We start from the raw sequence: 24,980 nt of genomic DNA, 5'->3' as shown, positions 1-24,980 counted from the left end.
GAAAGCGCACGACATGTAAAAGGGGTTACAAAGAATAGCGGGCGACCCCCACCCTTCAAATTAACTTGGAACAATGTTACCGGTGAACTGTGCCCATTTGTATGTCAAGCACCGGTCCGAGGGAGAGTTTTTTCGCCTTTAACCGTCTGCCCTTGTTCGTGTAAAAACTGTATTGTTTGCCTTCTTGGTAGCGCGGAGACTCCAGTCAGGCTGGCTCCATTGAAATTGTCTGGTCTGAGGTGCTCCCACAGAGGAGACGGAGAGGGGCATTTCCTCGGCGTAATTGTGACTGACTGTTACAGTGACACGTTTTGACCATTTGGTGCTCCCAGGATGCGGGATTTGACCCCGGGGGTAGAAGCTGTGTGTCTGTGCGTGTGTGTGTGTGTGTGTGTGTGTGTGTGTGTGTGTGTGTGTGTGTGTGTGTGTGTGTGTGTGTGTGTGGGTGCGTGTGCGTGTGTGTGTGTGCTTTGTGAGTGTGTGTCAGGCACGTGCGCGTGGCAGGTGGACCGTGTTGAATCACTTCCCACGCGCTCCTTCACTTCTTTAGAGCCGCGGGCGCGTTCAACAGCTGCTTCTGTAGTGAACACACACCGAGAGTGAGAGACCCACCACTCGTCACACACTCCAGGTTTAAAACAGGGTCTGCAAACAGCAGCGAAGCAACAGGCGTTACTGAGCACACTGAGTTTTCCTGCAGCCAGAAGGAACCTGGTGTGTTTTAGCTCCTCCTGAGGTGGAAATTGGAGCCTCTTTCTGTAGGATTTCATTAGGTTTGTTAGCAATATTATTAAAACGGTCTTATGATTATTATTATATAAATATTTTTTTTTTACTTTAAAGAGAATTAAAATAGTTTTCAAATTCCTGGGTTACAAAATATTTCAGGTTGAATGCTGAAATACTTGGTTAAATTATTTTAATCATTCTATACTTGAACCTGTAAGACGTTGCAACCAAAAAATTGCTTTATATATTTTATATGTTTGTAGTTTAGTCATTGGAATAAATGCCAGTTTATTCAGTGGTTCCCAAAGTGGGAGTTTGCATTGCAAATCAGTGCATGAATTGGATCTAAAACTTCTGTGAAGAAATCAAATTACAAAACAAAAAATAAAAAGCATATTCATGCTAAGAATCACACAAGTTATATTCAAAAGTAACACTAATGAAAACATTATATTTGTATTTGACGCAGTTTTCGCTGTCAAAATACCCCTTGACTTATTTGTGTTGTATGCTCTCAAAAAAGTAATCTCACAAATCTTTGATTTTGGTGGCTAGAAACTGAAAGGTGTGGCAACCACTGTGACTGACTTGCAAAAGCAATTTTGCTAAGTGAAAAGTCGCTTTCATTATTGTAGAATATAATTTCACCCATGCAAACAGCAGCTGAGAATATTCTTCAACAATAAAACCTGACGATGTTGCTAACAGGAATGAAACAAAAATAATGAAGACAGATATTCTGAATCTTTGAGGGCATAATGCTACCAGTACTATAATCACCCATCAAGTATTTGGAGCATAAACAAAATACCTACCACAGCATCCTATTGTCATCCTCCTTTCTGTAATACCAAATGGTCTCTGACCTGTCATTTTGTAAATGTACCTTAAATAATTTTACATCCTCCGTTCCTCCGAATTATGAGGTACAGAAAGACACATTATAGGTGAATTAATAAGTAATGAGGAGACACCTTTAATCCTGACAGTACATAGCGAATGGATTTCCTGTTTCATTCGTTCAAAGTATAAGAGTTCAACGTTAGAATATTTTAACTTATGCTTTAAATATACACATATATAACATACATGGATTATTTTTTTATCAAATGAGCCTTCTGTTGTCATTTAGCATTTTGTGATGTTTCAGTGTGAATTTCAGTTTTTCCCAAAATATTAAGCAGTTATTGACACCTATATGTGGTATGAAGAACTTTATGAAACCATGTCATGATTTATTTGCAGCTGAGGTCAAAATTAGACATTAGTTCTCCCTTATGCCACAGAAGTCATCCGGTGGCACTGCAAGATTATTTTGTTTTCTTTCACACAGGAAGTTCCTCATATGTTAAAAACACTGAACCTCTTACGCTACGCCAACATGGTGATTTCAACATCGTTCTAGAAACTAACAGCGTCTTGAACAGAAAAGTAAGTGGAAGCCATATAATCAGTCTGAGGAAACAAACTCCAGTTTTCTACCAGTGTTGATATTTTGTTGAAATTGTTTATTGTATGCTTGAAATTGAAGTCTCAAGTTGTGGATTCAGATTTATTTACATACACAAACACTGCATTTTAAATCCAAATGTTTCATATGCTTGGACAAATATCCACATTCTATTAAGTTTCTGAATTATTAAATGTATCAAAGCTTCTATGATACATGAAAGGTGTAAGTAAACCTACAAAGCTCTCTTGTTTTAATCAGTGTGCTACTGCTGATGATACAGTGTTACAGTTTGTGCAGTTTCATAAATTGGTTTGTTGAAAATTTTGATGCCACTTGAATTACTTGTACCTTTGCCACATCTTTGCAGTTGTGGTAACTTTGTAACCTTTTGTGATTCCCCAGGCAATGTGGATTTTAGATTAACATGCTTGAAACATTAAGGGCTCGTTTGTCTGTTTTATTCTGCATATATCACTAGTTTTTATTTCATGCTATTTGCAGCTCATCGTAAAGGCCAACAGTCCTAAATTGTATCTTAATCAAGAGTGATAATATAACTTCTCTCTACAGCAAAGATATGACCTTCTTCAGACATTTATGAAGCTTGACCTAATTTTAGAACATGATCACTTGATCATAGAAATTACATCTGCAAATCTTTGAAACATATACTGTAACTTCTGCCTACATTGTAACTGGCTGATTTCTTGAATATCATCTTGTGTCAAACTCTTTTGTCCTGCCCTTCTGTCTCTTATATGAAAAACATCTATGTTCTCTTTTTAAGGTTGGGGATTTTTGTTGGAAGATCATGAGTCGGTCTTTTGGATTCGTCATGATCCAAGGCCTGAGTCACAGTCTCCCTCACAGATGTAGTTTAACTATGTCTACTTGCCACTTTAACTTGAGATTCAGGGGCTCACTCACAATATTTAGCATGTTTGTTTTTGAACTGAAGCTTCAGGTCAGCTGTGGGGGTTCATGTCATCTAGATATGCACCAATCTGTGCAAAGAAATTGAGATTTGCCTGTTTTCTCTTGATTCGCTCTGACAGGTTACTGAAAGTTTTGATATTTTTCTACTACCAGTTTGAGTTAATAAACATGTCAACCAACAAATTTGACTATATTTAAATGGAGATAGTCTTGTATGTTCTCATTTATTAGATTTTAATCTATTCCTCTTATTTAGGAACCTGCATCACATTTCTCCTCATGTGTTTATATACCTGTGGGTTTAAAAATAAACTGACCCCAAACATCAGACTTTAAAGAAGACAGGAAATCAGTGTTAGTCTGGAAAAGCCAGATTTTGTGCATCTCTAATATCACTGCTACCTTTGAGCAGCAGTGTTTGTCTGCTGTGGCTCATTATTTTGTAGAGCGATGCAGCTTCAGGGAAAGTCAAGATACAGGAGTTTGGAGTCCTCTTTCATTTACGTAATGATGGACTTTGTCAAAAAGTCAGATCAAGATAAGTGCCTGCTGCATATTTGAAAAACAGATGATTCTGAATTGGGTTAAATGATTTTAGTTGAATTTCTCATCTCTCGTCAGACTTTCATGCATTTACTGGGTCTGCATGTTTGGAGAGTATAAGTAAGACAGATTAAGCATTTGCACAGTGCAGTTTCTTACTAGTAATCTGCCGTTTGAAGGTTTTTTTAACCTTTAGCACCACAATGCTGCTTTTTACAAAGCTGGCATGTTTTCAGGTGTCGTCGTGCTGTGGTAGCCTGTGGTGCTGTGATGTCTGGGGGCTAGACAGCAGCTGTGCCGAGCAGAGTGTTGGTGACAGTTTGTCTGTGGCAGCAGCACCTGGCTCTGTTTAGAGAGTGATTAGGAGAGTCCCAAGCAGCTCCCTGTTCTGTTTACACAAGAAGCCTGGAGTTAAAGGTGACCCACTTTGCATTTTCTTATCAACAGCCCACATTGATAGCTTTGAATAGCACAGACTGTAGAGGGACTTTTGCATGGGTTTACATAGCTCTCAATTGGAAAGAATGGGATGTGTTTGACTGGGTGAGGCTTGGCTTTGACTACTATTATAACAATGTCCTTAGGTGGTATGAAAATGTGGGAGCGTACACTGCTCTGTGTGTGTCAGCTCAGGGTTTCTGTGTGGTCTGGTTGTGTGTTGGAAGAGAAACCACTGTAGGATGTTTATAAAATGAGGGTTTTTCTTGGTCAGCGTGTCTCCCTCCACCTCTGCCATTTTTTTTTCTCCCTCTGTTGCTGTGCTTTGCCAGCCAAACCTTTGTGCTTTGTGCTGCTAAATTCTGGTGAAGGCATGATATGGATATGGTGCATTTGATTGGATTTGTGTGTCTAAGAATCCTCATACTGGGTGTTTACAAAGAATAACAAAAATAAATGTAAGCTGTAAATGTGATGGCCAATGAGGACAGCTGAACAAATAGATCATAAAATGTTTAACTTAGGGGAAGGCAAACAGGCAATTCAACAAATGGAGAGAAAAATAGCTGTGAAAGCTTAGAAAACTCAAGAGCATAATTTTGTGTTTGTTTTCACACCTTCCATGTTTTGCTTCTTATGTCACTGATAAGGCCAGTTGACATTTTTCATGTCTTGTCTGGATGTCAAAACAAGTTAAACCTGCTTTTCATCAACCTTGATTGCACTAAATAAAAAGGATAGCCAATAAGCCTTTTTGGAAATATAAAATCTGGTCTTTCATGAAAGTGCATTTACAATTGGCTGAAACTCCTGTTACTGTTGTCTGCATCTGTTCAGATTTAGTTTAAATCAAAACCCTGTCATCAGATTTTATATTTTGGCTATTCTTTGTGAGGTTGTCATCTGCAGGGCTACGCTGTCTTCATATAATTTGGAGAAGAAGGAAACAAATAAATTCACAAATCAGGCTTATTGTGGTCACCCTTTTGTGGTTTCCTTTTAAGTCTGACCTGTCAATTGTGATTTTGACTACTTCAGAGATTTTTTTTTTCCTCCAAAAACTGTCACAATTTTTGATGTGGTCCTGTTTTGACTAGTGCCTAGTAGATTGAGATCAAGGATTTGGGATTCATAGTTTTCTGCTGTGTCAGGACCAGGTAAATTTCCTGTGCCATTACATTGCTATTTGTAATATTTTATTTTCATAACAAATAATTGACAGGCCCTCAAGTTTTGGGATACTTGTTGTCTTAAGTCACCATAAAGTAAATAGTGTTCATTTTTATGTTAAACCAAACAGCATGTTGAAGTGAGTGAAGTACACATTTTGTTATTTTTGGGGCATTAATTTGAGGTTTGACTTGGAGAAATTGATTGACCTATTGATCTCTGATTAAAGCCAGTCAAGGAAAAAATTAACTGTAATCCCAAGCCAGTTGATTCATGCATTTCCTAAAAGAAACTTTGATAGATCATACAGGTAGGTTCACAACTACTGTTTTTACTCACTCTCATTTGTTGAAGTGGACGATTGTTGTGAGCTGATGTTTAAACATATACAAGATACTGAAGCAGAACATGACATCCTATACTTTGACTTTGCTTGATTGTGTCTCTTTCTTTGTTGGGTCAATTTTTTTCCTTTGCAGCACATCCAAACCTAGATACTTTGAACAACATCAGAGGCATGCAGCTTTTTTCTCCAGTGAGTTTTCTTTTATAAAACAAGGCATAATTCTCAGCAGTGGGCCTGAAACTGTTTTCCGCAATGTTAACTCAGCTATAAATTTTCTAAGAGAAGCTGAAAAAGTAAAATGCCTCCTTTCACACCGTTCAGTCCTACTCCAACCATGCCAAAGAATCTCTTTTTGGATAACTTTAGATTTTGTGTGTGTTTGTGTAGCTCATGTTTGCTGTTGTCGTTGTCATACCCCAGAACCTGATAAGGGCTTGCCAAACAAACACAACACGGGCAACATGAGAGCAGCAGATAAGCGGATCATGCACATGGTCAATACTGACCATACTTGACTATTGCCCTAACAGAGTGTGCCTTCTTTCATTACCAATTGTTTTATGTGTGTGTATGTATTTCAGTATGACTCATATATTTTGTGTTTATCAGTATTGTCTCTGTATGCCCTGCAGTATCACACTCTATTATAAGCCAGCATTGTGCCAGGGGGCTACTTTTCAACAATCGCCTTTTCTTTTGCTATCACATCATCATCTCTCTTTTGGCCTCTATCTGTCTCTGTTTCCATGTCTCCTCAGTGTATCTCTCCTGTTTCCCCTGTTTCTCTCTCGCTCTGGTATCTGCTACATCAGCTGACTGTCATATTGTATGTGTCGGTTTGTTAGCTTTCCTCCTTGTGTATGAGAGGAAGGTCAGTCATACGCCTGAAGAAACGAAGCAGGCTTCTGTGGCCAAGTGTTTTAATCAGCTCCTGGACAGAGCTGTGTCGATGCTCTGACAGAGAGCCTGCAGTTGCCAGCTAAACTTGCTTCATGTGGCTGATATTTGCATAGCTAAAGAGCTTCTGTTTTGGACTCTTTGTGTGTGTCTGTTTATATCTTTGCTTCACATCTCTCATATGTGCCGTCTCTTATCTCAGTTTCACATCAACCATATGGGTTTCCCCTGTACGTTGCCAATGACTGCCATGATGTGCAATAACTCGGTAAGCAGAAGAAATGTACAGTAAGGTTGTGTTCTGACAGAAGGATGTTTGGCATCTTTTTATCTTTTTAAGTAGATCGACTTATACTAGACCCAGAAAGGAGAATTACAATGTTACTGTGAAAATAAAGCAGATTTTAGTGTTATCCAATTCTGTTAGAGACTAACCAGTTAATCATCAGGAAGTCAGGATCAGGCAGTTGCCTCTTGATTGCCTCAGATCAGTGATCATTTGGTCAAATAGAAGCGAAAAAGTAAAGTCATGGCACATCAGTTAGCATGATTTTGGGATTTTCCACTTTTTGTTTTGTAAAAATTCAATAAAGGCTAGGGAAACATCTTTGGACATGTAAATGGGAGTTATGCTATAATTTACTATTTTTGAGTTAGACTCAAAACTTAATGGAAAAAAAAATCCACAATACCTTTTTTCCCTATGTCACAGTCTTGGAAAAAGCATTGTTATCTCGAACATCATCTGGTGAAACCTGATTGGTGCATCTCTAAATCAAACCGTTGAAAAACAGGGCACCACAGGTCTGAGATGAGAGATTAACAAAGTTTACGCTTACATAGCCACAAACACAGGCACGTCAGTTTTTAATGTTACATGAGAGAGCAAACAGGCTTGATGGAGCATTATTCTAAATTTGCATCTTTATATTGTAAAGATGCAAATTTAGAATAATGCTCCATTAAGCCTAAGATAATGAAGATAAGATGATCCTTGTAGAAAAGATCATCTTATAGTAATCAGTTTTTAATCGGTTTGGTTGCCTATATTTAGAGTGAATCTGTACAATGTATCGATCTGCAATTGTTACAGGAATGTCATAGGACTAGTTTGATGCAATATATGGTAAGCTATTGTACACTCATTGACCACTTTATTCTCTAAACATGTTTGATTACTGACCATAATAGGTGACTCAGCCAAACAAATGGCAGAAAATCAGTGCATAAAGGTGTGTAGATGTTGTGAAGTTCAAACTGAATCAGAACAGGAATAAAAGAGATTTAAATGGCTGTAAATGTGACAATCTTTGTTTCAGAAACTGCTGAACTGAGATTTTCTAGTGAAACTATGTCAAGTTTACAGAGGGGTCAGAAAAAGAGAAAATATGTTGTGAGTGACAGTTGTGTGGACACCTTGTTGATTTCAGAGGTCAGAGGGAGAGGGGCAGATTGAGTTGAAATGTTTTAAAGAAAACGTTGGGATGAATAACCACATCTTGCATCCGTTCCTGAATGCACATCGACACATCAAAACTTTAGTCTGTCGGAATACAGCAGCAGCTGTAAAGCAAACCACACCAGGTGCTTTAGCTTTAGCTTAGAACTGGAAACTAAAGTTAAAGTTCAAACAATTTAATCAAGATGGAGAAAAAGTCAAATGTGTATAATCACTGCCCTGTTTCATGGATCTCTTTATCTGCTGTAACATTCAGCTGACACAGTGAAAATTTGGTATGAACAATATGAAAGCATGCTTCCATGCCTCCTTTTATCAGTGACTCAGAGTTCTGGTGGTCCCTTAGTACAAGCATCATTTAAAACACCACAGTCTACCTGAAGATTGTTTCAGACTTTTTCCATGCCTTTATGAACACATAAAATGAGTTCATCATCGTCTAACAAACTCAAATTATTTCTCCAAAATGCTAAACGCAAAAGGTGTCCAGCTAATGCATACCATTGTCTCCAGGAAGAGTTTTTCCAAGAGAGATGCAGTCCTGCTTTACTTGCCAATGATATGAGTTGGAGAGACTTTGAGTATTTTTGATTCAACTCGGCAGATGTTAAAGCTCGAAGAATGTGGTAGGAAAATACTAATATTAAAAGAATAAGGGAAACCATGTTTTTTTGCTGCTCAACTTTTGGTCATGAGAACACCCTTCATACCTACAGTTACATGAATGTGACAGGTGTGCAATGAGATTTTTTATGGCAAATGTAGCCTACATGCTAGCATGTTCTCTTGACTTTCAAACATGGCATCACACAAAGTTGAACATCTACTAGCTTCTGTGCTAAATAAGAAAATAAAACCGCTCTGTGGCATATGCTTTGGCATCTTTAACAGGATAACAATTATTTTGTGACCAATTAGGAGATATGTGATCATTGTAATGTCAAGTGCCCACATGAAACCAATTCACTCATCAGGCATCCGCACTCCTGGACAAGCACATGCATGTATGCGCAAGAACACACTCCGATTATACCAATTACAGGATTATATTAGGGTAACTCTCAACAACTGGACCCAACAACGGAAAGTCAAGTGAGCGACTGTGTGTATCAGTGTGTGTATGTGTTTGGTGGAGCCACTTGGGAGTCAGAGCCCAGGCAGAGCACTCGCAGTGCTAATTAGGCAGCTCCAACCTAACCGAGTATATCACAGGGAGGAGGAGAGAACAGAGCTGAGAGATGGGCTGAAGTGAGGAACGTGTGCAGGGGACAGAAGCACAGCTCATCTCCTGTGGTGGTCTGTGGAGGGAGACAAAGAGAGGAGGAGAGAGAGAGCTGTAAGATGATAACAACCAAAATATGTTACATGCAGTAGGGTCCCCAGGCACTGAGAGATTTGCAGTGCACACTTGTACAATTCAGCCAGGTCTGTGCGACATGAAAGCTGGTGTGTGTATGCGTGGCTAGGTGTGTGTGTGTGTTTAACGTTTATGTGGCGTAACGTGTACCAAAGAACACCACAGGTGCAGAAACCACACAAAGATCCTTGGCAGGTCTTTGTAGAGTTCATGATCTGGAACATCTCATTTCTCCCTCTTCTTTTGGAAAAAAACAAAACAATCACACTGCCACCTTTCTCTTCTTTGGTAACAGATGAGGTTGATGGAAAAAAGAGAGTTTAAACAGGATATGGTGGCGATTGTGGTGATAAAGGAGAGACGAGTCCCTCCTCCAAGGAGCGGTGGCCCTGTTGTCTCCCTCCTCGGAAGGGGACTGTGAAAGGCACAGCCATCCAGGCAGCAGCTTGACTTCAGGGGGAAAAGGACCACAAAGAGCCAGGGACACAGACAGGAGGCTCTTATGTGTGTTTGTGTGGCTGAATGTGTGCCTCTTCATGTGTGGGTTCACACTCTCTAAGCAGCGTTGTGAAGCGTAACCAGACTGTTCTGTCATACGCCCACGCCGGTGTCTCAGAGAACACAACTACACACTCCCCAGATGACGTGCACACACATGCACACAACCACAGCCCCGGCGAGCCGTACCACAGCTGATATGTAATTAACAGACAGAGGAAATGGCCCTGTTGGGGTGGGTTAGGCAGAAGCAGGGTGGGAGGGAGCGAAGAAAGTCACCTCAGCTCGTGCCTGCCCTCAAGACACACCGTTCCTCTGTAGCTTTGCTGTGTGTGTTTGTGCTGGAGGATTGAAAGGAAGAAGGTGAGAAAAGGGAGATGGATGGCGTCTGGTCTTTTGAATTCTCTGTTTTTGTTGCAAGCTGCTGTCATGCAGGTTGTGGGTGTGGGGTGGGGGGTGATGGTGAAGAAAAAAGAAGTGGGAGGTGAGGTATGAATAATAAGCTGTGCACACTCACATACACAAACTTCTCAGTGGAATTCACACAAGCTAAAAGGAAGGAGGACAACTCCTTTTGGTTATTGCAGAGATATTTTTGGGTCCCTGCATTTTAGGACAACGAGAGGAGGGTCGAGTCAGGAGGTGGTGCACTTTGTTCTCCAGCGTAGCGCCATAATGGAGGCCTGCTGTATAATGACAGTTCAGACAGTGGTTAAACTCTTTTGTCTTCCCGATTGATCTCCTCCAAGCACAGCACCACTTTTCTCTCGGCATCTTCGTCTGTCTTTTGCTTTTTCCCTTATTCTCCAGTGGAATTGCTTCCTTTGATGGCGTCGCTTTGCAGCCACGGTGCGTCTGTTTCAGGATGTCTCTGATATTAGGGGTTTTGTCTTTTGTGTGAAGGTAACAGAGATGGCACTCGAAAGGTGTGCGTTTCCGTGCAAACACACACACACCGATACGCGTTCGTTGTATAGCGCCTGAGGGCGGATTGCTTTGACATCTCATCTCAGAAGTCAAACAAAGCTGGAACTACCAGAGCAGGTTTATCCAGCAGTGCCCCAGGATACGTCTGTATTTCTACGTGCTTTCAGGACTGAGTTGATCACAAACATCTAAATGTACAGTTGGTATGCAAAATTCGGTTATTTTTGGGTCAAATTTATACTCATCATCTTGTAGACCTGCTAGTATTACATTATTGTTTGATTGCCATTGTTTGATCTAATCAGTCTTTGTGCACACTTAGCAGTTTCGTTTTATTTATTTACCATGATAAAACCAGCGGAGCTAAACGCACAAAAATGCCATTTGATTATTTCCTTGTCCTTTTCAGTGAACCTGTTCTACAGCCATGTATGATTCATGGAGGAATATTTGGATAGCTATACTCGAGTGTAAAATTTTGACATTTAGATGATTTAATTTCAGAAATGAATATCTTAAATAGAATATTTTAGCAATTCAGTTGCTAAGAAAATGAAAGCAGCAAATGTTTTATTGTTTTAACAATCAGCAAATAAAGTAATAACACCTATATTTGTCCACACAACTTGAAAATTTTCCTTTTACTCTTCGCTGCAGCTTTGGTACACAAGTGACAGTTATCAGCAGTTTGACACCCAAGTAGTTGATTTTTGTCAGCCACAAAGTTGTGCTTCCTGTGGTTATTCAGTCAGTTATAGTAGGTGTGACTTTAGCCTGTGTTACATCTCGTTCTGCTCAGTTGGTTTCATCCACATCTCTGTTTGGCTGGTTATTTTTAGACGTCCTCATTTAGTTTCATTTCTCTGTCTTAAGCCTGAAGTTTCCTTGATGATCAGTGGACTTCTTAAATACCTTTTTCTCAGCCCTTTTAATCACCTGTCAGCACATTCTCAGCCAACCATCCTAGCTGACATGTTCTCACCAGGCCCACTGTAAAATCCCTCCTGCAGTCAGGAACTGAGTGACTTACTCCTTTCAGCAGAGAGCATGAAGTTGCTGCTCTTGGATGAGGAATGCTTTTCCATTTAGTGACACCCTTTTTTTTTGAATGCAAAGAAACTAAGACCTAAAACATAATCATAATAAGTTTATGTGTTTGCTACGTCGCATCATATTGGATGTTGGTGTGATGTTACCTGAAGCTACTCAAATAATCAGTTTGGTCTGGAAAGGCACACATAGGCCAAAGATCGGAACTGAACAATTGCTGCTCTCAGTCTAATATTAAAAATCGAAATATTTCTTTCTATTCATGTATTTCCTCGCTTTTTGTTTTTTAAACCGCGTCATTTGTTGATGCTCTTTTTAGTTTTTTAGTTAACAATCCAATAAAGGCTCGTATTGCTTTAATGCATAGACAGGAATGATCTTGTAATTTCTTCATTTTTAGCTGCTACTTCTATTAAAAAAAACAGCGTCACACATTTTCTCTTTGACATTGTATTGACTACAGGTATTTTACAGACCTGAAGGCAGAAAAGAAATGTTATCTGAAGAAATGCTTCAGATAACATTTGAAGCAGCAGTGTGTGGGGGTGGGGGGGTTGTTGCTTTTTTTTCATTCTGGCAACTGCAGCTCTGACACTACAGGAAGGATGATCAGAAAACAGTGATCAAGTCTCATGTTTGAGGAAAGTAATTACAGGGACGTAGGTGTGGAACAAAGCAACAAAGCTGCAGAAGTATTCAATGCGTGGACTAGTTTATTGCCAAGACATTTTTATTGCTCATTTGAGGGCAGGGCACTCACCGGCTTGGCTCTGTTCCTAAGCAGCACCTCAGTATTGGAGCTAAAGTGTGCTTTTCTAAGCCTCTATAAAATGGTTTATCTATGTTGTGCGTGTGCAATCAATACACAGTAGCTAGAGGTGGTGCACTTTTGGTCCATCCAGCATTAGACTCTGTCAAGACATCCTAGTGACTGGATCGAGTTGATAGACCAGCTGCACTGTGCTGCTAGTTTTAACAAGCTGATAGGCAAATCCCTTCCTGGTTAAAGATTAACCACCCGCTTGAGCTGCCATTGCATTATCTCTCTACTGGCCAAGGCACACAGGAGCCAGGGGGATTTACTTTGAGTGTGTGTGTGTGTGTGTGTGTGTGTGTGTGTGTGTGTGTGTGTGTGTGTGTGTGTGTGTGTGTGTGTGTGTGTGTGTGTGTGTGTGTGTGTGTGTGTGTGTGTAAGAGAGAGGGAGGGTAATCTGCATTCCAACCACAAAAGGGTGGAACATAGTGTGTCTGTCAGTGTGTTTGAAAATGGGAGTAAGCGATCAGCTTTTCTACCAGCTGGGTGTTAAAACTGTGTTTACTGTTTGCTATTTCCCAGTCAATCTGCTATTGTGTGTGTGTGTGTACTTGTTTTTGTTACCTATTGAGAACATTCTCTGGTAAATTCATTAACCTTCTGAAGACCGATGGGACTCATGAGGGCCAAAGTCTGGTCCTAATGTGGTAGACCCCCTTGTTTAGGGTAAGTGTTGGGTTTAGAAGTATGATGTCAATGGAGTTAAGCTAAGGCTAGAGCGAAGAATAAACTGGTAGTGGTTAGAAAAAGTGTTTGGGCTCAGTTTGAATTACGTGACTATAATGAATGGAAGTTGATATGGAGTCCTGCATGTGTAGAAACATTGTTTGTGTGTAAATTAACCAAGAGTTGTGTTTTTGGGTGTATCCTGTTTACACGATGTCTGTTGTAATCTAACTTCTTCTTTCAGCGCTTATTTTGTTTTCCCTGAGGGCGTAGCAGCACCCAAAGAGTTAATTGCATCAGGAAGACCTCTGATTAACCCTTAGGTTGCCAGGAAATTATTATTTCATTTGGCTTCAGATCCAAAATATTGTATTTTGTGAACTTTGCATTAGGGTTTTTAGCCATGGTATTGGATTTGCCCTTTGTCCCTTGCAAAATCCCCAACAGTATCATTTTTAATCTGTTTTTCCTTTTGTGTATCAGTAGCTCTGAGGTCTGTGACGTAGGCTGTGTAGCTGCCTGATTAACTGTAACACAATGCCATCTGCTGGATGCTTGAAGAACAGATAAATCCTGTGTCACTGAAACCTAAATGTTTGCTCACGTATATGGGAATTCCTTAGAAATTTTCATCATAAGCTGCATCATATCATTCATTTCCTCATTATTTCTAGTGAAATGGCAGCTTAAGCTTGAATGTTGATTGCTTTCCACTTTTGAAAGAGAAATGATGAATGGTTTCCTACTTCTTGATTCGTTGGACCATTATTCACTCGTGTCAAAATATTCTTCAGTGTTTCCTTGTTAGTCTTGTCAGAGGTTTATTGGGGGGTTTTGTATCATTGTTTCAAAACTGTCAAAAGCTGACAGAAAAAAAAAATAAAGAAACCAGTAAGAGACTATCAGGTACAAGCAAAAGCTATGATAACACTATGCAAATTGCTTAACTATTTTAATTATAAGCATTTAAATCATGTTTTTGATTTACACATTGACAATGTTCTGTAAATGAAGGCCTTTATCAACTCAATAAGAACTAAGCAGACACTGTCCTCCTGAACCGTCAAGATTCTTTAAGATTAAGGTGTAAAGGTCTGAAGCATGATGGTGTATTTTAAAGTGTCTGTCTCCAGCATAACCCTGGTCTTGGTGTCTCTATCTGTATCAGTCACATGCTCTATCACCCTTCTGAGAAAAGCAGCAAAGTGACGGAAGGAGGAAATGACTAAAGAAACAACTCATTCTCACCCCTGCAATAACAGCAGGACCCATGAAGGGGAAGTCTAACCTATGCTTTCACCCTTTTTCCTGAGCCCTCCACCTCACAAACACTCACAAGCAATTGTTATCAGGATGGAAGGGGCTGGTGTGGAATTGTATCAGTATCTTTTGTTGTATGTCGTTAGATAGCCAGTGCACATTTTTGACATAGCTTCCTGGTTTGAGGGTGGTGGTGAGTGTTAAATTGGGGAGAAATAATTTCTTGGCTATTTCCAGGTGGAGTTGAGTTGTTTTAAGAGATGAATGCTTTATTACAAAAGGTTTTCTTTCGCTAACAGTCATGCTTGACACAGGTCAAGACATGTCATCTGTTTTTTTTTTTTTTTTTTTTTTCTTGTTGCTCCATGTGGGGCGGTTCACATGTGTAAGTAACCTACCGGCTCCCACCCATACACGTCTGTGCACACCACCACCCATTCTGTGTGAGACTCTCCATGGCAATGGGGTCACATGGAGTGACCAACCCCTGACTTTTCTTCCCTCCCCCTCCTCCACTCTGCCGTGGCAGGGCATGCATGCCTGTGTCTGTTATCTACAAATGGCTGAGGAATTATAGGTTGAGAGGGGAGGAGAAGGAGGAGTGAGGGAAGGAGGGCGGGGGCGAAGAGATGAGGTCATGTGACATCGCAGCAGCTGCTTGCCTAAGAATTTCTGTTTTCTCACTTGGGGAGAGCGCTTGAACAGGGAGGGGAGAGATAGGCAGGCTGTGTAGTGTGTTGCTTTGTTAGATAAGCTTTTTAAACAGTCTGCGAGAGGCAGGAAGGCAGGCTGGCAGGGAGGGTGCGGGTGGATGGCTGAGAGAAGATAGAAAGAGGAGTGCAGGAAGATGGTGTGTGTCCTGTTGGTGTCTACCGGCGTGTGCTGGGATGGGCTCGACGTGAAGATGCAGCCGTGGGGGATCCAGGCGGCTCCACTTCTTTGTGCAGTAAGAAGCTCACATCATCTGCTTTTTGATCTCACGGAGGGATTCGTGAACCGCTGCCAGACCTCTAGATGTGTGCATTTATCAGGCTCTTGTCTGTGTCATCTTTCTCTTGCTGTTACCCTCATTTGCCTGTCTGTGCTGTGGCTTCATGTGTGTGGTTTATTACTCTGTGGCTGGTTAGAGTCACAGAAAGTTGAGGGTAGATTTCTCCTACTTCCGTATCCGGCTTTTTCAGACAGATTTTTTTGCAAGAGAAAGGAGCCTGAAGTGCATTGTCTTGACAGAGTCGGGCTGTTAAACCGAGTCTGGACTCAGCACTGCTGGGTTTGTTCTGCAGACAGTAGTCATTGTTGATTCCATTATTAATTGTTTGCTGGGTTCATTCAGAGTGCACTGGGTAACTGAGAGGTTATGAGCAGGACAACTCAAAAGGTGTTGGGAACGCTATTTACCATGTCATTCCTGACTTGCTACTGTGTGTGAGTGTGTGTCCAAACACTCACAAGGTGCTGAGCTTCTGCTGTCTTCTCAGGAGGGAACATGATCTTTTTATAGCCTTCTCAACCCCTGGGGAAACCCAGATATAACTCCTACTAATCTAATTGTGCTGTTGATAAACCTGCAGACCATTTTTTGTTCTCTTGTGAATGTCATATTGCTAGTGAATGATGATTCACCACTTTTTGGGGGTTGTTTCTTGAGTGATTCCCAGCATATGTGATTGATAATACTTCTGGCTGCTCAACCTGATCTTGTCTGAACTTACATTGTCCTCTGAGCCACCCCTATTTGTGTGTGTGTGTGTGTGCTTGTTTTGCCTGAGCACGTAGGGCTATCAGGCTCCTCTCTGGCATTTAGGGATTCCACTGACAGAGAGGCTGTCAGCATGGTTCATTTTACAAGACACACACACTAACACACATCATATATGTACAGGAAGAGAAGGGATAGCTCTCCTGACACTGTCACATCCCTCTGTCTGCTGCAAAACTTGGTCTTTTTTTCAGATTTACTAACATTTTTCTTTTGACAAGTTAAAAAATATATATATAATCGAATACATTGTTTAATTTCTTGAATTTGTTTTGAAATATTTGTCTTTTGTATGCACATGCTGGATCAGTTTCCATACAGATCTCTTAAAAAGTTACAGTGTTAATACTGGAAGATATTCTCCATTGTACCATTACTGTAGTTTTAATGAGATGTAAGAGAAAGTCCCCAGGCATTTCCTCTGGGTTTTTATAGAATATCCCCTTTCTCCACCTGTTGCTGTTTATTCCAATTACGGTAAGCTGCCTGAAGAAGGTAGTTATGTATTTTTCTTATCTCTTATCAAAAACTTGTATATGACTGATCAGTCACATTGATCAAATTTGAGGGTCAGGGATATATGCTTTGATGCAAAAATATGAAAAATCTGTTTACCGTTTTTTGGTGAATTTAAAACTAATGCCTCTATCAATTAATCTACAGCACATCCTTTTTTGTGTTATATTCCTTAGTAGAAGAATATCTGAGTTATTCAGAACCAGCATGCCAGACCTTAAAGAAGTCTTTAAATCAATATCAGCCAGAGCAAACCTCCTCAGCACAGTTTTCTTTATCAAACTTGTAGATAGGAAGAATTGGACTGTTAAAAAGTGAAAAATAAAACTATGTGGAAACTTGAAGAGTTCCATCTTTAGCTTGAAACTTCGATCATAAGCTTTAATCTTTCTGTTAATATCATACCATGAAATCTCAATATTTCTACTCAGACTTTTTTTTCTTTTGTTTGTTGTGGAAATCCGCTGCTACTGGATGTGAATAGTCTCACATTTATAGGTGTGAGAGAAAAAGTCAGGTTGGTGTGGAGCATACTCAATAGTGTAAACTGTGACAGCAGGCCTCTGGTGGCCATGCGTGCATACTACTGCACGCATGGTTTTTTTCTGAGCAAAAGAAGAGTGACCTGCCCTTCTAACCTTCCACCTCTGACCGTAGGACGTATGACCCTGAATCCCCATCCTCTCCAGCTGTCACAGACACCCACCATCACAATCTGCCTTGCCAGACTCTGTATGAAAGGAAACAGTCAAATGCCTTTTACTTCTCGCTCATGTTTATTTGCATTATTCCTCTAATATTAATTTCCATGGAAGCTACTTTTGTCTGCATAGTAGCTTTTGTTTAACTTGCAAAAGAAAGTTACATATTTTTTTATTATTATTGTTTAGTTGTGCACATAATAAATTCTTCCCACCCTCCTTTCTTTCTGTTTGCATTTTTAGGCATGAGCCATGAGCCAAAGTCACCATCATTAGGAATGATCTCAACGGCAACCCGTACAACGGCGACGGTCAACCCCCTCACCCCGTCACCTCTGAACGGCTCCATCGTAGCAAATGGAAGCCCAGCTGCCCAGTCATCCCACTCTGGATTCGCCGCAGCCCTTCGTAAACTGGCAAAACAGGCAGAAGAACCTCGAGGTAAAGCTAAAACCTGGTGCGACTACGATCGATTCCTGCCTTGGTCTAATGGATGTTTGAAGTTATTTCAGAAAGAAAAAAACATTTCCATTATTGAGAATGTACTGCTAATATGAATCATGTGGTATCCCTGCTGTATTAAATTTGATGTTGTCCCGGGAGATAGGTGGTATGATGAGGAGTCACTCCAACTGACCCATTTAATTTACTGTGTGTGAGTCCATATGCTTGGATGCACTTGTCTGTTTCTCTTGACTCTTTAGTTCATTGTCATAAGAGACAGTTTGTCAGAAAAAAGAAGGTTTCCCATCTAATAGTTCTATAAATAAGAAAAACTAGATATACATAAGATTTTCATGCATACCTTTTGGATTCACCTATCAGACACAGCATTGAGATTAAGCATTGAGATTAAGGGCTTTTAAAAAGTTGCTGATGAAACCAAATTTTTCCATCATCCTGTACTTCCAGCTTAATGTTATTTTTAAAGAGATTCCAGAGAAAGTTCTGACCAAACCCTAAGGCACCACTTAGAGGAGGCTGCCGTGTTTTTCTCTTTCGAGATGCACTGATCAGTCATCCAGAGATAGAAATCGGTCAAATTTCCCTTGATCAGCTTTGTTCTACGATTGGGGCATCAATTACTCAAGAAACATCAGATTTTCTTTTTTTATCCTCCCCATGAAATCCGTCAAAACTAAGAACTCTCTCCAGTATTAGGCTGGAAACCATTACCAATAAGCCTTTGAGCAGTTAGGACCATATTACGCATTTTAGCGATGCAGAAATGTATGATGTTTTGTTGGATTTTAAACCACCATCTTCTAAAAAGTCTTTTATAACTCTGATCTCAAAGGTAATAAGAAATTACAATCGGCCAGAAAAAGTCTGAGTAGTTCATCATTCAAAGAATTGTGGAAATATTTAAGGTGCCTTCTGAAATGGAAAATCTTTGCTCCATTTGCCTTGGCACTAAATAAGCTGTGCTACACCATTATTCCCGACTTTGTTGCTGCTCCTAAATCAGAAGGACCCCTCCCAGTTTGAAATCCCTGGACAATTTGCTCCCCAACTCACAGAGGTCTGGGACCCAGAACCTCTGAGATGATTTATTACCTCTATAGAGCTAGCTTCTCCTTTCCTCCCTTTCCATCTTTCAGTCCTTTATCTGTCCTCACTGCTTTAGCCTTGTATGTCAAATAGAAAAATTCACCTAGAAAATTCAGTCTTGCACTTTACTTTTATAAAGAACCCATTTCTTTTCTTTCAAAATGTTCCATCTTAGTTCTATTGCATGTCCCCTTTTTTTGTAGTAATGACTTCAATAATTTGTTTTACACTATATGAGGTGTGCAGAGCGCTATTGGTAATTCAAAATTCACTGAAGAAAGAGGTGCCTTTTTTCCCTTTGTTGAATCAAGAGCAGATGTAGCTCATTTTTACTAAAAGCACATTGCCTTTGTTATCTCTGAGGACGACACAGCCTGGTTGGAGTAGGTAGTGAGGTGTCAGTGAGTCAGCTGTCGGGCGTACAGCAAGGTGCAACTGCCTGTGTAGGAAGCTTTGTGTTTCCAGGGTGGGCAGAGAGTCATATGGCTCCTGAGCTCAAGTCATTTTTCTGTCTACAGTCTGTATTTATAGCTAACACACACCCAAACACCCCCACATGTATAAACAGTTGTCTTTGCAATGGTATAAGCTTTGTGATTTCTTTGCATGCTGCAGCCTGCTATCCCTTCATTACCTTTTGACTCAGCCTCCTCTTCTCTTTCCCACCCTGTGGTGTTTGCTTTCAGGGGCAATATATGTATGAGAGAAGTAATGACTCATGTTCTAAGGCTTTAAGGAATTAGCTTAGTTTGAGCACTAGTATCTCAGTGACCAGCCACTGAACTGATTTAAGACCCGGAGCACTGCTGCTGTTTATATACACACCCACACACACGTGCGTACACACACACAGTCGCATACATCGTCACTTGTCTGGGGCAAGCATAATGAATAGCTCTGTGTTTTGAGAGCTGTGTTGAAGAGGGTAGGTGATGGATAATGAGTATCGGAGCAGCATAAAGGACACTCTCATCCAGCATACGCTCACATGTGTAAGCAAATCCGCGCAGACGCAGCCAGCACGCTGCCTCAGAAAAGCAGACCTCCTGATATCTGATTAATTAAGCCGATCTGGGTTTAATCATCTCGGTTGTTTCTTCTCCACTCTCTGCTTACACACACAAACACGGAAAGACTTTTACAGCTGGAGAGAAAATGAAGCGAGGGGGAATAAAGGTATTCAGGGTAGATGTAATGAACCGAACTGGCTAGATAAAAGGATTAGGAAGTAATTAGTAGATTTGTGAAAACCAGAAGTGTCGGTTATAAAGCATGTGTGTGTGAGTGTGTGTGTGTGTGAGTGTGCGCGTGCGTGCACGTGCGTGTGCGTGTGTGTGTGTGTGTGTGTGTATGTGTGTTGGAGTGCATGTGTGTGGCCAGAGGCTTCCCTTGTTTCTGGGAGCTCAGAGCATGCTGGGACAGTGGGGCAGTGTGTCGCTGACCTCTCCATCTGGAGCCTGCCTGGAGCTTGCACTGCCTTGCTGTGCTCAGTGTATGTGGGTGTGTGTGCGTGTGTGTGTGTGTTTCTCAAAGGCAGAAACCCTTCAGGCTGTTACTGTCCCTGAAACACTCACAAACCAGCTCTTTCCTTCACCTTCCCTCTGTCTTTATATGCACCCTTCTCATGAGTAAGATCACAAATGAGGCATTATTTATCTGGATGTACAGTTTGTATAGTCAGCAGAAGCCACTATGCATTGCTGCTCTTATTTCCACCCGCCATCTTGTACCGTCTTCCTTTCTCTCACTGGCACAGCCACACACATACTGTATGCGTGCGTGCGTGTGTGTGTGTGTGTGTGCGTGTGTGTGTGTGTGTGTGTGTGTGTGTGTGTGTGTGTGTGTGTGTGTGTGTGTGCATCCTCTCCCCTCCCCCCAAGTCAGTGATGCAGATTACAGGCTTTGTGTTGTGTTGTCAGTGCATGTCCAAGACTGTAGTAGCAAGTGTGTGCAGGGTTTGTGTGCATCAGCATGTGTTTGTGTGTTACGAGTGCACGTGTTGAGGCTTGTGCTGGTTGGGGTGGCATATGGATGCAGGGCTGGCTGGGCACTGCTATGCACACCAGGTGTGAAATGGACTGTTTAATTAAGTGCTGATGTTGTTGTAATGCATGCTGGGAGAGAGGAGCGTGGGGGTGAGGAGGGAGCGTTGGCAGAGGGGATGGAGGAGAGCAGCCACTTCTTGGCATGATGAGATGTATGCCTGCCCAGCCATTTCGACAGAGGTGATGGTGGTGGCAGCCGTGGGTTGGGAGGGGTTGGGCAACATTAAAGCCCTTTTTGTGTGTTTCTCTTTAGATCCTATCGAGGGGCAGGAGAGTCGGTGTGTATGAATGAAAGGACCCACTGAAGACTCCAGGCGGCTTCTTTTTTTTTTTTTTTTTGTACAGGGTCACTGGTTAATGTAAAATGTATTGGCTGTGCAGGGACACTTGGCCGCTGCGTCTGACCGCAGATTGCTTGGTTTGTTTATTGCTTCTGCTCCCTGATTGTGTGTGTGTGCATGTGGATCAGCTTGAGCAATCAAGTGAGGAGGCTTTCGGAGAGAATGGAGTCTGGTAATAGAGGAGACGATGGAGAAAGGAGCTTCACATTAATCATATAGAGCTAGGTACTGAGACAGGATTCTCCTTTTATCTCTTTTGTTCCTTTTTCTTTCTGTCTCTTACTGCTCTATCCCTTTTTCTCTCCCTGTAACCCCCCTCCAGACCTCATCATCACACAACATGCACCCCACCATATCAAGGAAGTGACAGTCCCGTTAATGAAGTGCAGGTTGAGAGCTGATGAGCCCGTTTTAGACTCTAGGGATGAAAGCCTTTGCTCCGTTCCTCCTCTTCCAGCTCCCTGCAGGCCCAGCATGTGTGGCCATCTTCCCTCTATAGATAGAAGGGGAGGAGCATCTGGCAGTGATGAGACCATGCTGATGCCAGTCACATGTCTTGCGTGCAGGATTTTTGCCTATCACGTGGTAGCGTGACGAGAGGGAGAGGCACTGGGAAGAGGAGGGCTGTTAATGGACCTCAAGGAAATCTTAAGAGGATGGTGAAGACTTGAGGAGTTATGAGAAGTGTGTGGAAGGATGGAAGCAGAAGAAACGTAGAAAATCTTCACTTTTTCATATGTTATATATAAATCACATGCATTAATGTATTTCTTCACTAAACAAAGTCTTTTGTAAATAAAATTCTGATTTGTGGACCTTTCTATAATTTCGTCTTATAAATAGAGTTGGTAAGTGAACTCCTGACAGATTCTTTTAGTTGGCTATCAGAAACATAAGACTTACTAAACACAGAAGACCACAGTTTGTCAAGAATAATAACTCAACCTTAACGCATACAGAAAATATGATTATAGCATAACTGCAAACATACCAAGCCATGAATCTGCCTAAGCTGGGTGGAAAAGGAGACTGGAAGGACACTCTGCAGAGATCCATGGCTCAGATAGAATATGTTGACTGGACAACTATTAGAGATGGATTCCACAAATCTGGCCACTAGGGATGAGTAGAAAGATACTTTCTGCACTGTTAAAAATTAATAAAATAGTATCAACATACTTTGGTGACACTTCTTTTTAGCAGAAATAGAAAAGCTGGAATGGGTAGATCAGTAGATAATGTCCATCTGACTGAACTTGAGCTGTTTTGCTAAGTAACAGCTCAAATGAGTTAAAAATGAGCAATAATTTCAGTCTCTAGATCTACAGTACTGGTAGAAACCCTTGCAGCACTAATTGGAGAAAAATTTAGATTTTGGACTGCATTAAATCACGGAGCTGAACACATTCATGATTATATTTGTGACCTTTATCTGTAAAGTAATCTTTAAACCATTTGTCCTCATCCTTACACATCAATGTGGTTCACAAGTATATTAAACTCCAATAAAATTACACTTCTGGCTAAGTGACAAAATGTGACAGTTCAAGATGTGTGGATCCTTTTGGTAAGCCACTGTCTGTAAATGAATGCTGCAATGTAACCAGTTTAAAAAAATCTCAATGAATAGTAATTTTATATATATATATATATATATATATATATATATTTTTTTTTTTTTTTTTTTTAATTGAGCTTTAAGGCTGACAGTTCTTCATCTGGTTGGCAGGCTCCATGTCTGAACAGAAGGGAAATGAAGTAGGGGGTATGAAGAGGTGGTGTGTAGGGGTGCTGTTCAAAAGGAGGAGGTGGAAACGATAAAAGAATAATAGCTGTTGGTGTGTTTGTGTTTCTCCTCTCAGTGTATAATGCGTCTGCCCATTGAGGACGGATGCTTTGAAGTATACGCAGATTCTCCAAGCTGCAAGAAGAGAATGAAGCTGTTGGTTGAAGGCTCTTGTCTCTTTTATTTCCACCCTTCCCTTACCTGCTCCCCTTCCTGCTCTTAATTATTTAGTCTGCCCTGCCTCTTCTTTGGTCTGTACTGCCTCCACGATGAAGAGGACAAGGAGATGGAGGGGGGCATCAGGCGGAGGTGGGGGTAGATATAGTACAGCTCTGTTGCTTAGCAGTAGAGTATCACTGTGATCACCACCACCCCACCACCTCTCTCCAACTCCCCCATTTCTGGCTTTATTTGCTTCCCCATCCTTGTGTATGCATGTTGCGAATGTGCATGTGTGTGTGATGACTGAATAGGCTGTGACACTAGAGCTGTATTAAGTGTAGCTCTGTTCCCCAGGCTGAGTGGGCTGCTATTGATTGGCCTAGTCTTGTAGGGGAGAGTAATGGCTCTCCGAGGTGAGCTGGGGAGTGGGGGGGGGAGGATTAGGCCACTAATTGCTATTGTGCAGACAAGATATGACTGCCCCTACCCCAACCCCGTCCACCACTCACACATCTGCACCCCTTATCTCTGCTTTCCTCTCTGGTCTCTCTCTCCTGCCTCTTACCTTTCTCTTTTTTTTCTTTTTTATAAACTAATCACTCCCCATCTCCCATCATTTTTCATTTTCATGTCTCTCCACACGTCACTGCCATCTCTTCATCACACGTCTTTTTTCATGCTGTCTCCTGCCAGTCCTGCCGCTCCACCACTCACATAGGTTTTTTTTATATATATATTTTTTCAGTTAGAAATCACCCCGATGCCATCATTGATCCCTTCAATAGTAAAATTCTCCCCATGTCTTCACGGCTCCTACCGTGAACTGACAACATCTGTTATTGTGATTATGTTACCATGGAAACCAAAGCAGAGAAGAAATTTGGCAGAAGGCAGACCTGAAACCGACCCGGGGTTTCTGCTCCGTACAAATTTAAAATAAGCACGCCGTTGCGCGAAAACGTGCTACCTGCGCACCAAAGCTCTCATCTCTCATTGTCCTTTCGGCAGCGGCGTCCCACCGAGAGGGTTGTGACCCAGTTTGACTGCGTAATGCTGTACTTCCTCTGAGAGTTGGTGATGTACAGCACACTGCGCTGTCATAATAAGGGGGAGAGAGGCTTGTGGAAGAAGAACAAAGACAACTTATCAGTAAAAAAAAGCGGGAAGACAGGAACGTCAAGAAAGGAAGAAAGAAGGACAAGAGGATGTAGGAGAAAGAGGATGTAGTTGGGAGCAACAGAAGGCTACCGGAGCGGGGGGTTAAGGCTGTTATGGTTAGGAAGATGAAAGTCTAAACAAAGGCATCTGAATGTGGGGACATCATATTGAAGGTTCTGTAGCCAGGGAGAGAGAAAGCGAGATGTGCTGAAAGTGAGGCATGTGACCAGTCCGTGACCCCGCGCTACAGGGTTTCCCTGGAGGGCTTTGTTAATGTGGCACAGCTACATCACAACAGAGGAGCTCATTGGACTAGCTTTTCACCACCTGCTGTGGATGTGTATGTATGGAGGAAAGGAGGGAAGGAGAGGTGGGCACATATGTGCCTGTAAGCACAACATATAAATACAGCATTGGT

At 41.4% G+C, this 24,980-nt stretch overlaps 1 protein-coding gene across 1 annotated transcript in view; it reads left to right on the top strand.

The window, feature by feature from the left end:
• The window catches only part of gse1b (Gse1 coiled-coil protein b), a 184,622-nt gene that overhangs the window by 138,298 nt on the left and 21,344 nt on the right, over positions 1-24,980 (top strand). The window contains 1 exon segment of the mRNA XM_055036829.1: positions 17,763-17,960. Coding sequence (XP_054892804.1) covers positions 17,763-17,960 — 198 coding nt within the window.

The sequence above is a fragment of the Poeciliopsis prolifica genome, unplaced genomic scaffold (genome assembly GCF_027474105.1).
Source record: "Poeciliopsis prolifica strain line A6 unplaced genomic scaffold, Auburn_PproV2 SCAFFOLD011, whole genome shotgun sequence".
Taxonomy (NCBI): Eukaryota; Metazoa; Chordata; class Actinopteri; order Cyprinodontiformes; family Poeciliidae; genus Poeciliopsis; species Poeciliopsis prolifica.
This window is presented reverse-complemented; position numbering and strand designations above follow the sequence as displayed.